General features: G+C 38.3%; 1 protein-coding gene across 1 annotated transcript in view; it reads left to right on the top strand.

The window, feature by feature from the left end:
* Window positions 1-379: 379 nt before the first annotated feature.
* Window positions 380-18,744, top strand: part of lpgat1 (lysophosphatidylglycerol acyltransferase 1) — a 46,935-nt gene continuing 28,570 nt past the window's right edge. The window contains exons 1-2 of the mRNA XM_067417283.1: window positions 380-991; window positions 2,227-2,479. Of these exons, the coding sequence (XP_067273384.1) occupies window positions 2,242-2,479 (238 nt within the window). The 5' untranslated portion in view covers window positions 380-991; window positions 2,227-2,241. The remainder of the gene's footprint in view (window positions 992-2,226; window positions 2,480-18,744) is intronic.

Here is an 18,744-nt window from a genome sequence, read left to right as displayed (position 1 = left end):
ATTTGGCCTTTGTGTTTCCATATTTATACTCCTGAGAAACAGGAAGTCATGGCTGGACAAATGTCATCATGCAGCACTCTGGTGTGCAAACAAAAAAACGTAAATATGAATGGAAATATAAGAGATTTTTACCTTTCAATTAAATGTTAGATTTAGAGATTTGTTTCAATGAAAGATCAAAAGCAGACAGACAGACAGACAGACAGACAGACAGACAGACAGACAGACAGACAGACAGACAGACAGACAGACAGACAGACAGACAGAGTTTTCTATCTGCCCACTGGGTGTCATAGTTTACCAACTTTTCCAAAAATACAGCCACAGCGGAATACCACCAACAACACCTGCATATTATTGGTTTCATTTTGTTTGTGGAATCTGGTTGGGGCTCTTTTAATCTTCAACAGTGATTCTACGGTGCGGACAATTTATAAAGAGTTTTCTGCCCTTCCAAATATGGAAATTTGTTCTTAATATATAGCCTACACATCGAGTTTGATTCTTGGGCTCTTCGGCAACAGAGCTGGCTGGGCCGGTACCGTTGCGCGCGCTTTCACTGAGTCTGCGCGTGCCCGCAGCCTGTAGGAGGTCGAGAATAACGGAGCCAAAGATCATCATCATCATCATCCCGGAGGAGAGGCCCAGTGAATACATGCCCGACACGCCTCATCCGGAACGGAAAGATGATTTTACAAATCTGATCTCAAGCGTGTGCTGTGTTCGATTCGGGGATTTGAGAGCAGATCCAGAGGTTCGTTCGGCCGCCCGTCGGTTCGGCTGCGTGACTACAGCAACATGCGCGTGTGTAACTGAAGCGCATGCATCCGATCAGGACACGGACTCCAGGAACCGAGTCAAACCGTGGAGCAGTCGACTTAAAGCTCACGGGTTCACCGATCATCATCATCCGCTACATGTGACCGAACCGAACCGAACCGAACCGTCCGAACCCATCTGCAGCTTCAGCAGCGAGCTGCGCGTTAGCACGGTGAGAAAACACTTTCACGTGAAGATTAGAGGATTAATAATGATAGGAGATTGTTTCAGATAATTCATGTAATAGGAACCGTTGACGCTAGATGTGTATAAGTTACCTGTTCTGGTACGGTTCGTCTCGGGATCCGCCAAGGACTTTAGTTCAAATCTCATTAAATACCAACCAGAATCAGTCAGATACCGGCCACTTTATGTGAATGACACATAATAGAAGATTGAATTACACACATAAATAAACAACCACTCAAATAAAGAGATGATTTAAAAAAAGAATTGAATCATGTGTGATGATCAGATGTGACCGTTAAACGGAATTAATGACCCGAGTTCGCATTAGCCTAGCATGCTAACACAGCAGCGCACGCACAGACACACTTTATGCTTTATTTAGCATTAGGGATTGTATATTTTATCATGTTTTATTCATTCATTTGTGTGTCTACATTTGAGTAACTAGAAAATTGTTTATGTTTCAGAATAAATAGGTAGTACTGTTAAAGCAGCATTTAACTGCATGTAGCATTTTAGCAGCGTTAGCGCTCTTTTCAACACCACATTTTAAACAATTAACCTTAATTCAGATGATTCCTATTAAAAGTAACGTTAACCATAAACAGATTAATAAAAGGCATTTAACCAACAATTACTGAGCTGAAGTGTGTTAAAATGAAACGCAATCAAACGTTATTTATCTTCGTTTATTGTGATTGGAAATATCTTTCTTGTTATATGCATAATTACCATCACCGTCAATCTTATCATTATTATTTTGTACTGGTTAATTTTTATGTGACAAAGTTACACAGTACAAAATAGGATTGATCACGACATGTAATAAATAAAGTGGATCTTGATCACTTTGGCTTCAGAACTTGAAGTGGCTCCACCTTAACATGCTTATCAGGAAAGACTCCATTTAATTTGAACCCAAGTTTTTCTTTGTTTGTTTAGCACGATACACAGATATCAAAGTCTAACTGGCTTAAAGGGTGTTAGTATGAACCGGCACATTTCTATCTGAGGTTACTGGATGTGTTAGTAAATCAGTTCACTTCACATGTGTAAGTAAGCTATGTCTTTATACATTCTTGTACAGTCCATTAACTTGTACTTTTGTCGCCCCCTCGGCTTGTGTTCACTAGATTGATTTAAATGTACATCAGCTGTAGGCGTTGCTGAAGTGTTGAGATGTAATTTGCTTAATTTTGTTACTTTCTGTTTTTGCAGGCAGGTCAGTAAAGTATGGCTCCCCATCTGGATGCAGCCCGCAAATTGATCTGGATCTTAATGAAGTCGCTGCTCCGTTTCACCTTCATGTTTGTCAATAACTGTGTCGCGATCCCGTCCTATTGCCTCTACCTGATAATCCTGCAGCCTTTAAGAGTTCTGGATGCCCAAACGTTCTGGTACATTGAAGGGGTCATGTTCAGGTGGTTACTGGCAATGGTGGCGTCTTGGGGCTGGTGTGCAGGTTACACAGGTAAGACCAGCCTTTTCTTCTATTTCACTTTTAAGAATACATATTCCAAAAGTATATGCTATAGAGAAGAACCATTTTGGGTTCTCCACTGACTTGGAGAGCAATATTTGGCATCATCCTTTTCTTTTATTCCCATCATAGTAAAATTACAAATGATCTCTGGAAGTGCGAACCCTGATTACTCATAGTTTGGGTTTTTATCACGGTTTAGGGTCAAGGTTTTGGTACGGTTCGGTATGTTGTATGTATAGGGGAAAAAAGACTAGTGTCTAATAAAAAATAATGACACTAAGAACAAATAATCAAACTACAAGCAAAGGTAAAAATAAAATAAACAGTGCTTTTTAGGTTATCTGACAGTAGTTTTCAGGTACAGAAATTGAATAAATTCAAAAACTATATTCATTGAAAAGTAAAAGAACATTTCATATAATCTTCATTGTATAAATTAAATAAAGATGAATCCTTATTAAAGTTACAAAAGCTATTCAGTCAAGAGCAGTGAGCGATTTCCCTGTCTTTTAGTGTTTGATTAACATTAAAATCACAGAAAACAGAAATATTAGGCTGCTGTCACTTTAAGACATAATTCCCTCATACTTCACACATGCGTCGTCTTTCTCGACTGTTTATGTTCACTTAAGACATAACCTGTTATGTTTGCAAAGATGCTTATCAAGACATGTTGACAACAATTTTGTGTGAATTTGTCCGTTTAAACACAACACTTGAATTAGAACTCAATATTTGCACGTTGTCTGAGACCCGGATTTGTGCGCTCTGAATGAGTCCCCACGCAAATCTTCTCACGTCACACGCGTTCTCAATTGCGTCTTCTTGCGCTTAAATTAGCAAATCTTAAATGAGCTTACTTTAAACACAAATAACGACTTGTGCTGTCCAGGCCTCACCTGTGATCATACGCTATCAACAGCCGGAAGATGACGGCATAAATGACTGGTCATTTCAGAGCGTACAGCACTCACATTGAACAAAGTTTACAAAGAGTGAGAGTTTTGTCCACATCATCATTGTTGTAACCTTATTGGGAAGCTGAAATGTGTATCCATCGACCGAAACACACATTAGGCGAACTCTGTCTGTTTTACACGTTATTTTCAACAGACCATATTATAGATTGTCAGATTTAAGATGAACCGTGGTGCAAAAGCGCGCTGAACTGTGTGTGGAGAACTGCTATAACGCTTTTGTACGTAATGTCCAAAGGTTCTTCATGGAACCATCAATGCCAATAAAGAACTGCAATTGTTCCTGACCTTTTTAATAAAGTTATTCAGAGTTGGACTAGGCATCTAAATGTACAGTTCCACTGGCTGTTTAAAGCAAGATTCCTTCGAGTGAGCCATGCAGGCACTAGACTTCAGTCAGAGTCTCCTAGTGGCTCCAAAATTTGACTGCTGAGTGCAGGTCTATTGACTTTTTTCATCTTTATTGACTCACACTGTTGGGTTTTCTGTGTTTGGATCGATTTCATTATTTTCTTTGGGAGACAAGTGTGATTAAGCTGTTATTGTGTGTGTGTGTGTGTGTGTGTGTGTGTGTTTTGTTGTTGTTGTTTTGTAATGGTGTAGTCTATTTGGACAGTATTTTATGGTGGGAATCTTATGGGAGTTCTTTGTTTACCTCCTCTCTCTCTTAATGAATCCAGATTATAATTCATCACAGAGTGGAAGTAGCCTGTATTGGTTCATGTGTAGTGTGTTGCAAATATTGATTTGAATTGGATTTCTGGGTTTCCTTCTAAAGCCAATTTATGGACAGGTTGGATTGAGGAGAGTTGATGCGCCTCCTGCTTACTCACAGGCATTTCACGGCTAATTTCATTTTGTTGCACACTGGTACTAAGAGTAGCAAGAGTGTTGATTGTACGCAGAAAGCTCTAGACTGATTATGTGGACCATGGGCAAGGGCAGAGACAATCAGCCAATCATGAAGATAGATAAGACCATTCGTCAACCTTTTACAAGATAACAAATAAAGCAAGTTAATGTGACATTCAGCAGTGCCATACAGTTTGACTTGCTATATTTAATCTAAAATAATTTTAAACAATTGTATTATAAGTGCCGATTTGAGATCATAATCATTGAACAAGTAATAGGAATTTTCATATAAAAAAGGTAACATTTTATTTAAAAAATGGTGTGAAGTAGGGCTGGGCGATATGATGAAATATATCGTCTGGACGATAGAAAATGTCTATCGTTTTATATTAGCTTCTATCGCTTATGTCACGATAAGGCGTTTACGGCAGAATTTTACGTCAAGATGCACCTCACGCCACGGCATGCACGTGCACGCTGCAATACATAAACAAACACGGAGGAAGACGGTCGCGGTTCAGACCAGGGTAATTCTCAGAGGAATTATGCTAGAGTGGTGGCATAAGCGCTCAAAACAAACTTCAGACACAAACGCTGCAACGGGCTTTTACGAGTGGCACACCATATAGCCATATATTGAAATATTTTAATGGCAGGTGTAGGGATGGCGAAAACTAAACATTTTCTTGACCGACCACCGAGCCTCATTAGCCGGTTGAAACCGGTTAACCGATTAGTTTAAAATATGCTGCGCTATTTTAAATAACAGCCGCGAGTCTCAGTCTCTCTCTCTCTCTCTCTCTCTCTCTCTCTCTCTCTCTCTCTCTCTCTCTCTCTCTCTCTCTCTCTCTCTCTCTCTCTCTCTCTCTCTCTCTCTCTCTCTCTCTCTCTCTCTCTCTCTCTCTCTCTCTCTCTCTCACGTTACTTTTTTTTAAAATCCCACAGCGCGAAACACGAGTCCCGCAAACGCGCCGCCGAGGAGCTTGTTTGTAATCTGAGGACAAATGGCTCCTTAGTTTCGAAATGGTTTGGGTACAAGGTGATCGCATTGAAAATAAGGGCATTTGTCTAGCGTAAGAAGCTCATTTGAAGCATTGCCGCGGCTCATTTAAGACAGCTCCGAAGAGACGCCGCTTTGGTTCGAGGTAGTGCTAACAATAATAAAGAAAGACGATCAACACATTATGTGTTACAACTGAAATGTAGATGTAATATATTTCCAAATGTAAGCTTATCTTATGCGAAATGCAAGCTTCATCCTGTCGTCTGCCCCGGCTCTAACCTCGAGTGTTTACTTTTTGCAAACCTTGTGAGCGCGCAAACCCAAACGCTGTGACCTCGCGTCAAATGTTTTTATTGGTTTATTAAGTACAAACAGGCGAGTTATGAAAAATTGAGTGTGAGGGATATGTTCACTTCACACAAAAAGATTTTGGAATGAGATGGCTAATTGTAGTAGTGTTTAGTCCACTGTAATAGCCTAATTTAGAGATCACTTTTTTTTTTAACCGACAACTTTTGGTTAACGTTGATACGGTCAACCATCGGTCAAACGGTCATCGGTTAACATCCCTAGGCAGGTGTTAACTTTACCAACTGTCTTGCTTGAAAAAAAGGTTCTAAATAAAATAAAAATGTAGTCCATACTACCTTTATTTGTTTTGTATATCATTTCAAACTGCATTTCCACATTGCAATTTTGTATAGACTATTCATAAACTGAATTAACAGAAAAATTGCTATATCGTTATGTATATCGTTATCGGGATATCAAATGAGCTATATCGGGATATGAAATTTTGGCCATATCGCCCAGCCCTAGTGTGAAGGCTATAAAATAAATAGTTTCTAGGTTTGGGTGATATACCTGTAGGCTTAAATGTGAACCTGTACGTCAGGGCTATTCAAATCTTACCCTGGAGGGCCAATGCAGTGCAGAGTTTAGCTCCAACCTTAATCAAGCACACATGAACATGCTAATCAATGTCTTCAGGATCATTAGAAAATCACAGGTGGGTGTGTTTGATCAGGGTTGGAGCTAAACTGCAGTGCATTGGCCCTCCAGGGTAAGATTTGAATAGCCCTGCTGTAGTCATATCACAGGAGTGAGGAGCTGAATGACAAGATGAAGGGAAGATTTGTTTTCAAAGTGAAAAAATGTAAAAGCAGCGCACATTTAAGTTAGTTTTTCATTGTGCTGTTTTGTTGTTGTGTTTTTCACTTAGAATAATAGGCTAATGAGCCCACCATTCAAGCAACCTGCCCCCAAATTGATGCTAATTCTAAACCGAAAGTAAAATGCGCACCAATATCGCTTTTTCAGTCCATTCCAGTCGAAACTCTACTTCCATAGGAATTCAGTGAAAACACTCGCTTTGCTCCGCACCATTATTAATGCCCGAGCGGTCGTGCACATATTCCTTTCAGTTTAGAATGAGCAATTTAATAGCCCCTGCCGTTGATATCAGTATTACTGGTGTTGTCACGCGTCGATTAACCAGTGGGAACATTTCCACACCATTACATACCTACTAGTGTCTAATAGCTGCTTAATCAAATTGTTTGTTTGAGATGACGATCAAAAGTTAACTTAAGTGATGTTTAAATGGTTCTCTCTCACATTTAGTGTTGGAGTTTTCTTTTTATGCGCCATTGCATTTGGCAAATTTAAGACATTTATTGATTCTGCGTTGTCATGTTTGGTGTAGTTTTGTGCATTCTTCACCTATACAAAGTTGAATCTGGTAGAAGAGCACACCAAATCAAAAACGCTTTTCTCGTTTTATTTGTCTTCACACAGGAACAGCTTGAGTATTGACTAGTTTTGGGTTACACTAAGCTGTGCTAAATGCTCACAAATTGGGATGAGCAGTGTTTGGAAAGCAACAAGGAAGAAATGTTAAATTATTAATGCTTTTCCTATTGAATACCTGCTCATGTGTAGCTGAGCCGTGAGTCACATGGTGGACAGTCTTCAGTTTAGAGGCTGTCCTTGAACCCTGTAGGGAAAAATAGAAAAATATGATATTTTGTTGTTCCAAAGTATTGACAATAAATGGTGTAAATTATTGTATTTGTCAGTCAAGGTCAAAGTCATTTGTCATAATTTCTCACGTGGTTACACAAGCTGCCTCCACACACTGATAAGAGGCTGACCTGATGATGCAGGTGAAGATAGCCATGTGTGGCAGAGGTCAATTCTGTGTGTCATCTTCCTGCTCGAGAGCACAAAGAACAGATCCGTTCGATCTTTTCAAATGTATATGAGGAACTAACCAAAATAGTAATTATTCACTGAAAATCTTTCTCTTCAGTGAGCCGTTAACTCAGTGTTGTCAGTTAATGATTCATTCAGTAATCTGGTTCTCAAGTGTTCCATAAAAAGTAGAAAATAGTTTTAGATGATACATATTTGCTTTTAAAAGAGATGCAGGGTAGTGGAACATCTCAATGGTTTTCTTTTTGAAAGCTGAATTTTTAACTGGGGCACCACATTTTTAGAATGCCTTGCTATGTTTGAAGGGATGCAAAAGACATGAGGGCAGCAATCTAACGTGTCTGTCTAGTGCAGGGGCTCTCAACTTTGGAACTCGAGGTCCACTTTCCTGCAGAGTTTAGGTCCAAGCCCTAATCAATCACACCTGAACAAGCTAATAAAGAGCTGTGTCCTGATTTAGAGGCCATGTCCTTTAAAGGTAGCATTTGAAAGTCGAATGTGTCAACAGCACAACGAAGGCTGTCCCGCAGGGAGTTTGATTGACAGGCGATCTGTCCAATCATAGTCCGCCATCTGGCGACTCCGCCATTTTGTCCAACAAAGTAGTCAGGAGAGTTAGCAGATTAACGTTTTTGAACTTGAACTTAAAGGTCCCTCAATTACTATTAAAATGATCTCACAAATATTTGATAACGCAATGTATTTTTTACAACGTTAACACGCTTGTGTAATTGTGTTGCAATAGCTTACACACAGCACAAGGAAGCTTGATTTCGAATTGTAAATTGAATTTCAAAAAACGAGTAAACAGTAATAAAATAAGAACAAATAAATGGATTACAAACAATAGCACAAATAAATACAATAAAATAAAAGATACAAATGAAATAGACTGCTTTATTTTTTCAGGTAGGTCTAACGAATAAACAGTAATAAAATAAGAACAAATAAATGGATTACAAACAATAGCACAAATAAATACAATAAAATAAAAGATACAAATGAAATAGACTGCTTTATTTTTTCAGGTAGGTCTAAGGGTGCTTTCACACCTACCTTGTTTGTTCCGGACTTTCGGACTTTTCAGTTTGGTACGAACCAAAATTACAGGTGTGAAACCTCCCTCGGACCTCGGTCCGGACCAAACTAAACAAACGTTTGGTTTGTTTCTTCTGTGAAAGCATTTTCTGTATAGTTCAGACTTTCAGACCATTTACAGGAAGTTCTGGTGTAGGATTAGTGAAAAAACACAGGTTAAACTCACAGCACATGCAGTGATTGAGTGCGCAGCATTTTAAACCGAACCGCTTGTGTAGTCAGCTCGCGTGAACCGCATGCTTTGCTTGACTATTTATTTTCGAGTGTGTATATATATATATATATATATATATATATATATATATATATATATATATATATATATATATATATATATATATATATATATATATATATATATATATATATATATATATATATATATATATATCTCATGTCTGTGAGACAAGTAGGGGTGTCCCCGACTAAGGATTTACACATTCGAATCAGAATTTTCGAATCTCTCTATGGTCGACCGATAGTCGAATCATCTGTGTGTGTGTAAACCATAGACTGGAGGAAAAAAAAAACGGTAACGGGTTGGGAAAGGCAGGACACTAGTCAGTAGGAGGCTAAGACTATTTTTATTTTACTTTACACACGGCACACAGCCACCACTTTTAATAAAGTGATCAAAACTAGGCTACACTACATTCGTAAATTAACCATTCTCTCATAACATTTAAAAGCCACGATCGAAACACAGAACATCACACAAATATATAAAAGAACATTTTGATAAATAAAACCTAAAAAAATACCTGCCTAGAGAGGAAAAGAACACTTTCAGTGAGTTTATATGCACATTCTTAAGCCGATTGTGCCTGAAGGGGGTCGCACACCGGACTGAAGGTTAGGTGCGTGTCTCACTTAGGGCAGAGCTTAGGGCAGACGTGAACATTATATAGGCGCGAGCTCAATTTTGAATTGACTTCTGACAGAAGAGCTGCACGATGAGTGTATCTTGTAGCACAGGCTGAAATCAGCACGTACATTCACGATTTGAGGGAAATATACATTTAATCGCCGCGGACAGGCGTCGAATGCCGCCTTCGGTGTATGCGTTCAAATTTTAAAGGCGCGGCACGTCCGGTGCAAAGCTCAGTGCCGCGACACGTCTTTATAACACTAATATTGAGCACCCCCATATTGCCAAAATGGTATGATCCTCGTTTCATAACACCCAAAGATTCGACCATGAGATCAGTGGTCGAATCCGGTCCTGCATATCGATGCATCGAATCTTCGACTATTAGGGGTCACCCCTAGAGACAAGTAGCCGGTTGTCGGTGAGTTTCGGTTTATTTATGAGACCGCTCAAGTTCATGTCACGGTTTGTCTGCTATATTATTTATTAAAGCTTACTTATTAAATTCAGGCAAATGATGAAACATTTATTAAAATTAAGGTACAATTTATACAAAGCTTCATACACAACAAAACTTAATGAAGTGGTCAAATTCATTTCTGACCAGATGTCTTTGACATATATAGCACATCTGTGCACGTTTCATAATCAATATAGCCTAGATAAAATTTAAAAATACATTATGGAATGTATACATTATATACATTTAGTTATTTAAACATAACTAAAATACATTGTTTGGCTAAAAAAGTAGCATAGTCTTCTCCTCCTTTTCTTTCAGCGCCGATAAAATGTTTGCACTGCGAGGACGTTCATTTGGTGAATTTGCCTCGAGTATAGTTGGTGCTGCAGATAGTAATGCCATAATATTAAGAGTATTGGCAACGATATGCGTCTATTCATTCATTCTTGTCAAAGTTAGCCGCTGAACTGACAACACACTGACGTCAGACACGTCCGCTAACAAACCAATCAATGTTAAGATCAGCCCACATAGATAATGACGACAGGACGCCAGTGCGTCATGTAAAGTTCTTTGGTGCGCGGACATAGCTGCAATGTGAAAGCAAACCAAAACGAACCAAATGTCCAAACACAAACTTTGGTTCGGACCTTGGTGCGGACTTTCAGGTGTGAAAACGCCCTAACATTCAGGTAAGAAACTGAATTAAAACAATGCAAAGTAATACAATTTAAAACAACATTGGATAATGTTCTTTGTAAACAATTAAATAGCCTACAGATGAAACCATTAAAGTTACACAAGTTAATCCCTCGAGCAGTGTGATCATTTGTAGTTTGAATAACAAATAACTGCTGTCCCTTTAAGGCACTGTTCCTGTTACTCATTGTTCCTGAACTGTTTATGACTGTGTTTATCTTAATACTCTTCAAGATGTGCACTGAGAATTTTTTTGAGTGCATTCGACCAATAATAAGCTGTAAAAAGAAGCAAATAGTTGCACGTATTTCAGAGGTGGCTTTATTACGGTGCGTGTGCGCTTCAGATTTGAGTGCGACATCTGCGGGGATTAGTAGAATTATGTGCAATCCCCTGCGAAATTCAGACCCATCACACACTAAAACTAACAAGCTGTCATGAGGAAAAATCCAACAGATTGCGCGTTCGCCATGTTCGCCACTCTCACTGCATGTATTTTAATAGATATCACAGGAAGAATTCAGATATTAGCATGATAACAAATGTGATATTGATTTTGTACAAGTTTACTAAACAAGAATTTAATAGTAAGTGACTTACATTTTAGACACCATATTGCCCATTTTTACTCTATTTTGCAATCGAGAATAGTTCAAAGCAAAGTCACACCATTGTAATCGCGTCTCTGAGCAACACGTGGTATTTTCTTACTGAATGAATCAGCTTTTTGAATGAATCAGTTGAATCAATGAATCAGTGACTAGGATAGATAGTCAAATGATTTGTTCCTGAATGAATCAGTCATTTGAATGAATTGGTTGAATCTCAATGACTCACTCATTAACAGTGACTTGTTAGTGAAAGTAAAAATGCTCATAAAAGGAAAAAATAAATCAATTTAAACTTTTTGGAAAAGATGATTTCTGTCACTGCTGTGAACTGACCACCACACAGAATATGAATAATATCAACAACTTTAGGAGTCAGCTGATCACCAGCACCAAGGTACCAGCAAAATAACACTCAGCAAAATATTGTCTAATTATCATTATTGAGAAAATCTTAGAAAATCTTGATATAATTGTTTTGTCAATATCGCACACCCCTACTTCGCCCGACATTTTATTTGGTGATAAAATGCAAATGCAAGTATTATGTTTCAACGTACAATACAAATGTAATAAAGACAACAAAAAACAACAACTTTAAAGCTGTTCAAATGCTGACTTAGATCTAACTAAGATGTGATTTTATAGATACTCCATTTTGTACATAAATAGGCCACGGTAAACATTAAGACAGGAACTCTCTAACAAGACAGGAATTATGTTTTCAGACAGTTGAATATAACTAAAAGTCTAGTACAGTAATGCTGTTGCTTGTCAGTGGCAGCTGTCAAAATTGCTAGAACACTCCTTCATAGGCTCATTCGTAGGCTAGACCATCCCATTTAAAGGGTTACTTCAGTGATTTAGCATTTAGCTTTGCATTTAAACTGGGTCATTAATGTAGTAGAAATGTGAAATTAATTTGGTTTTGAATTTGGTGCCTTCTAGACTGAGAAAAGACAGGAAATATATTTTTGTCTCATGGGTATAAAAGACAACGACTCCCAGAATGCACTTGCTTCGCTGCCCTACCACCGCTGGATTACTGGATCACATTCCCATTGCGTTCATTTTCATAAAATCAATTCAGTTAGAGAACAGACACTACAATTAGAAAAACTGAACGTGTCTGTTCAATAACGTGAGTGAACCGAGCAAGAGAAATCACAGATTACATTTATCCTGAGAGTGAAGAGCTGAGGTAAGCGTAAGGCGCGGCATATATTCACAGCGCATGTTTATTCTGGTGTGTTTTCAGTAAATGCCTTTTGGAAGCTTAACTTTCAGAGGAATTCATTTGAAAATTTAAAACACTCACTTTGCGCCACTCCATTTACATGAATCCCCGTAGCTGCCTGAGCCGAGTGCTCGAGTGCGATCCCATTCCCCATGGACCGGTTGAAAACATGTGGAAATAGCTCTTTCTACTGGCTGTAGTCTTTAGCTTCTGGCTAAAAAAAGAGAATTTGTTTTTTCAGAAATAATGTACATAAATCTCTCGTCTCAGGGAATAAGAGGGGGGAAGCACGATCATTCGAATATACTCTCATTCCAATAAAATCTTTAACAATGCTCAGATTTTGAAAGCGTGGCCTAGCATACAGCCTCTTCATTCAGGTCATCACGATGCGTGTAAAACTCCTGCTGCGTGTGTGCTGACACTTCCTCAGCGGCTAAATCAGAAAATATTGAACCTACATGTTCCGTTTTTAATTGTAGTGTCTGTTCTCTAACTGAACTAATTTTATGAAGATAAATGCGGTGGTGGGAAAGTAAAAGTGATTCAGTAGCGGTGGCTTTGGGAGTGGCCTCACAGGGCAGTGAAGTATTCTGGGAATTGTAGTCTTTCATCCCCATGAGACGACAAAACACTTTCTGTCTTTTCTCAGTCTAGAAAGCACCAAACTGAAAAATAATTTCACATTTCTACTACATTAATGACTCAGTTTAAATACAGATTCATCTTCCCTGCGCTGAAGTACCCCTTTAATTTGAACACAGCTAATGGTCTTCAGGCTTATGTAGTTAGAGGCAAGTTTGAGTTTAGAGCTAAATTCTCCAGGAAAGTGGACCTCAAGGGCCAGTTGAAAATTTCTGGTCTAGCGCCCATTTAAACTATGCAGTGGAATGCAAAATTGTGTTCTGTGCTGAGTAAGAATGTCCCATTCTTTTGAACTAACTATTCCTTGAAGTGGCATTCACGTAGTGATTAGCAGTGACAAAACAACCTAAATTAATTTATTGTCAATGAGAGTTAGCCATTTCTAGTGACATGAGTGACAGTGACCGTTGGTGGTGTGACAGATTTGAGCTTCTTGATGCAAATGAGCAGCGGCACGATTCTCATCTACCAGCTGGAGTGAATACAGTGAATCGACAGCTGATACAGAAGTTGAGCAGGAACTCCAAAAGTTCCTGCTCAACTTCTAGAAACCAATAGTACAGCAATAGTACTAGAAACCAATAGTACAGCAACTAAATAAGTTAGTCAAATTATCCACTATTATGGTTTGACATTTTCTGATTTTAGAATGACACTTAGGAAATATACTTAGGAAATAGCAGCACCGCTCACATGCGCAAGATAAGAATGTATTGCTATTAGATAGGTACAACTGAAGTTCTCTCTCTGTCCTGTAATATATGCATTTTAATTATTGTCCAGGTGATTTAAAAAAAAAAGTATAGATATTTTCTTTTTTGTATACTATCGACGATTCCATAGTTAACAAGAACAACTCTTTGCATTGTGTTTGCATGAGATTTCCCTGTCTCCATGACCAAGCTCCTGTATTACATGCAAAACACTGCAGAAATGTTTCATATTGTTCTCAGAAATGCAGATTTGCATTAGTTATTTTGCTGATATCAGATCATAACACCAAGCTAAACCGGATCATCACATCCTACCCCGTTTTGTTTTAAAGGGACAGTTCAACCAAAAACTAAATTGTTGTAATTAATGACTCGCCCTAATGTCGTTCCACACCCATAAGACCTCCGTTCATCTTCAGAACACAGTTTTTAAAATATTTTATATTTAGTCCGAGATAGGCTTGGGCGGTAATACGGTAAAATGGTATACCGTGGGATCTAAAAATAGCAACGGTATCAGTTTCAATACCGTCAAACCGTCAAAAAAAAAAAACAGATCAACTTACATATTGCTGATCAACAATTAATTATTAAATATTTAATACTAATACTTATTCGAGTTATTCGGTCTCGAAAAAGAACACAACTTCTGCAGTTTGGAAGTATTTTGGGTTTTGACGGTAAATACAGACGAGGCAATTTGCAAATTGTGCAACAAAAAGATGACCGCGAGAGATGGAAATACCTTGAACCTAAGGGCGCATATCCGAAACCACCATCCACTCACTGCTGCGTGGATGAAAAACCGAGCGCACCCTCAGACTATGCTGTAATATTGCCGAAGCCTTTTGTCACACAGCTGGCAATGTAAGCAATAAGCATGAACTCCACAAAAATCAAGTGGACATGGGACTCACAAAAAAAAAAGTCAATTGTCTCATAACGGTATGCATAAAACGTGCAGAGAGTTTCTCAGGGGCAGGGGCTCAAATGTAAAAAATAAAATAAAAATATAGGCCTATATATATATATATATAAAAGCCAAGCCAACAGTTTGTTGACGCTGTCTGAGCCTTACATAATGTTTTAATTATTCATGGTAATACCGTATACCGAGGTAAAATAGGGAGGAGGTTTGACGGTATCAAAATTTGGATACCGCCCAAGCCTAGTCCGAGAGCATATCCAAGTGTATACACACAATACTGTCCATGTCCAGAAAGGGAATAAAAACATCATCAAAGTAATCCATATGTGACATCAGTTAGTTAGTTAGAATCTCTTGAAGCATCGAAAATACATTTTGGTCCAAAAATAACACAAACTATGACTTTATTCAGCATAGTCTTCTTGGTTTGTGTTCAATCCTCAAATAAAGATTCAAACGGTTCTGAATCAGTGAATTGATCAATGATTCGGATAGCCAATGTCGATCATGAATCAATACACTGATTCACAACCGTTTGAATCTTTATTTGAGGATTGAACACAAACAAGAAAGAGAAGACTATGCTGAATAAATTGAGGGTGAGCAAATCATGGAGTAATTTTATTTTTTGGGTGAACTATCCCTTTAAGGAGTTTTGTTAAATAGACTGCACAGCAATGTCTTTTTGTCCTTGTTCATTTGAGTCTTGTACTAAATGGTTGCAAATACGATTATGAGGGACCTGATGCAGCTCATCGGTGAGATCTGTCTAAGTTCCAAGTTTTTCTCCTAAATGGCATTTGCTGTGCTTGTCTTGTAGAAGCAGCAGCTGTCTGTTGGTATAATCACTGTTGGCTTGAAGTTGTATGTGTTAATAAATGCCAGACAATATTGTCCAATGTATGGTACAATCTCTTTTTTTCTGCGATTGGATATGTGTTGTAAAACAGTGATGTATGCAATCTTGTGACTTTGAAACCTTAAACTCTTGAGGACAGTAAATATTTTTGGCAAAAAAAAATTAGCTGGTCAAAAAAAATCATCCACCCCTCAGCTATTTGATTAGGTGAGCTAGAGGCTAGTTGTGTTTTTTTTTTCTTCTTTTTTTTCTTCTTCTTTCTTCTAATTGATCTAATTTATTAAAAAAATATTGTGTGCAGTTTTTGGGCTATATCAAAATGGGTGTATTGAAATTGCTTTTGAATGCGCTCTTGCTTTTCAAGTCCCAATTAATTTATCTGTGCATGTGCGACTGCAGCACGTTGTATGAAGTAGAGCAGATGCTTTTAGTTCCAACTGAACTAAATGGTTTTTATTTCTATAAAAAAAGCGGCTAACAACAGTGTTATGCAGGCTATGAATACAGTGAATGCAGGCTGTAACGTCTACTAGCGCATCAAGCCTAGTGTAATGACGAAGCAATATGTGGCGGCTGGTGTTGATTCTGTGGCGGCCCACCACAAATTAGTCTATGTGTGGGAAACACTGCTATGATTTTGAGCAAAATAATCGTGATCATCAGTTAAACCATTATCGTTTAGCCCTAATGGACGTAGTGTCCGTGACATCACCCAAAGGATTCCAAAGAGCCATTCTAAAGACGCAATGACTCACAGACAGCAGATAAATGGCTATCCACCGGTCACTCAAAAGCCCCGTTTCCACCACAGGAACTTTACCCAGGAACTAGGAACTTTGGGTGGTACTTCGTGTGTTTAGACCGCAGGAACCAGGGTCTAAATGAAGTTCCGGGTAAATATTTCCCCCTCCAAACGGCCCTGCTCGCGAGGTAGTACTTTTTCAAAGTTCAGGAACTTTCGAGGGCGGGACTTGGGCGCTGAACATGCTGATTGGTTGAGCTCACGCAGCATTTTAGTTCAACGGGCATTTTTAAAAGTCTTTTGCGAGGTTCGTTCTGCGTTCAGTAAATATCAGTCTTGCTCTCTGTCTGGTGGCGCGCGGTCGTCTCAGCCATCTCACGTTCAATGTCCGTAATAGCTGATAATAATATACATTGTCATTTTAAATCTAGCTTTACAAGCTTTCTGAATATGCTGCATGCTGCTGAATCTGCATATTAGTGCTCTTTTCTGTCGTTGTTAATTACCTCTTTAGTAAACCTATACATAACCAGCAAAAGCAGCACAGCTTGAATCTCTTCCATACTCGTTATTAATTTTTTTTCACCATGTAAACAACCTGACCGATTACTATAAGTGTGTGTCCTTACATGACGTGACGGCGTGTGCCGCGCTCATGTTGACAAGAGAGGAAAGTACATTTTTCTGAGGGGTAAACTTTTTATTTTGTGAGTTATAAAGATAATGTTGGTGTAATGACACAGTGTATATTGCCCCGGGCAGTTTTTACTTTAACTGCGCCTGACAGAAGATTTTTTTTTCTGAGATGATTATTACACTTTACAACAAATAGCTATAAATAATACTGTATTAGTCCTGGTGGCCGTTAAGAGTTGCTATGGCTACAGTTAACACATTCCGCTGCTGGAGAAAACAGCGGCGACATTTTTGATGCGGCAGACAAACTGCATGTGACAAAATGATTGCTATTGAAAGTCATCACATGTAAACACCAGATCGGTTTAGATAACGTCTCATGTAAACAGTCCACTAAATCTTTCAATCGGTACACTTAAAAATGATTACTGTCCTTCACTGATTTGGAGAAGCAGTCGCGCGCAGTCCTACATCACCGGATTAATTTGCCTAATCTTCTCGGAACTTTATCGCGGTCGAAACGCAGACAGCTGCAGGTCTGGGGGGGAGAAAAGTTCCTGTAAAAAAGTTCCTGGTACAAATTGTTCCGGGTAATTTTGGTGGAAACGGGGCTAAAGTGACCACGTCCTTAATTATTAAGAATTTTAAGGCTTTATATAATGTAAATAAATGAGTTACACTTCCGTATTGGCTTGAACAGAAACTGGTGGAGGTTGCCGCTTGATATTATTGTTTGTTACCAAGGCAATTACTTGCATGTCTGGGTTTGAACTAGGGATGTCACGGTACTAAAATTCCAGTAGTCGGTATCGATACCATACAAATATTACGGTTCTTGGTACCAATTTCGGTACCACAGCTAAATGTTTATTTTATTTTATTTTTTATTTGACTATTTAGAATAAATTATAATTCAATGAGTTTATTTATGATTGTGTGTGCGTGAGAGAGCTGCAAACAAAACTGCACATCTGTGTATCATTCACACGGAGACGCAGAAAATGCAGGAGTAATATTGAAATAGTATTTTGCAGGTTAATATTCATAGACACTATTCTGCTACAGCCCTGCGCGTAAATAAACATGGAATCAAATGGACAGCTGTGGGTACCGAATATACTCGGTACTACAGAAATGCTGGTATCGCCACATTTTTTTCAATTTCAATGCTGACTTGGTACCTAAATACGGGTACTTGGAGTTTGAACATGCTTCTCGTGTATGAAAAGTATCTGAAAAGTATCTTCTCGTGTATGAAAAGTATCCCTAGGACTGTACAAATGACAGGTGGCAAAATTGCAAGAAAAGCTTGATTTGTACTGACATCTATACATTAGGGCTGTCACTTTTTATTCGATATTCAAATATGCATTGTGAAATGAATATGCATTGTGAAATGATGTGAAATATCTGTAATTGAACTATAAATAAACCTTCCGGGTTTTAAAGTGCCCTGTAGTGCAATTTTTTACAGTCGGGTGCGTTTACATACGCCATCGGAGGCGTAGATATTCAAATACATTGCTTGATATTTGATATCTGTTCAAATTAGATTTTTTTTTTCTCAAAAATGACAGCCCTATTATACATGATTTACTTATCATTAGGGTCTTGATGTAGTAAGTGTAAAGTAAGTTTTATTCATGTTTCTCCTTTAATCCGATATAAAATTTCATACGTATTGTCCCTCATAACTGGTAGTATAACA

This window comes from Pseudorasbora parva, chromosome 15 (genome assembly GCF_024679245.1).
Source record: "Pseudorasbora parva isolate DD20220531a chromosome 15, ASM2467924v1, whole genome shotgun sequence".
NCBI classification, from domain to species: Eukaryota; Metazoa; Chordata; class Actinopteri; order Cypriniformes; family Gobionidae; genus Pseudorasbora; species Pseudorasbora parva.
Note: the sequence above shows the minus strand (reverse complement) of the source record. Positions and strands in the feature narration are given on the sequence as shown.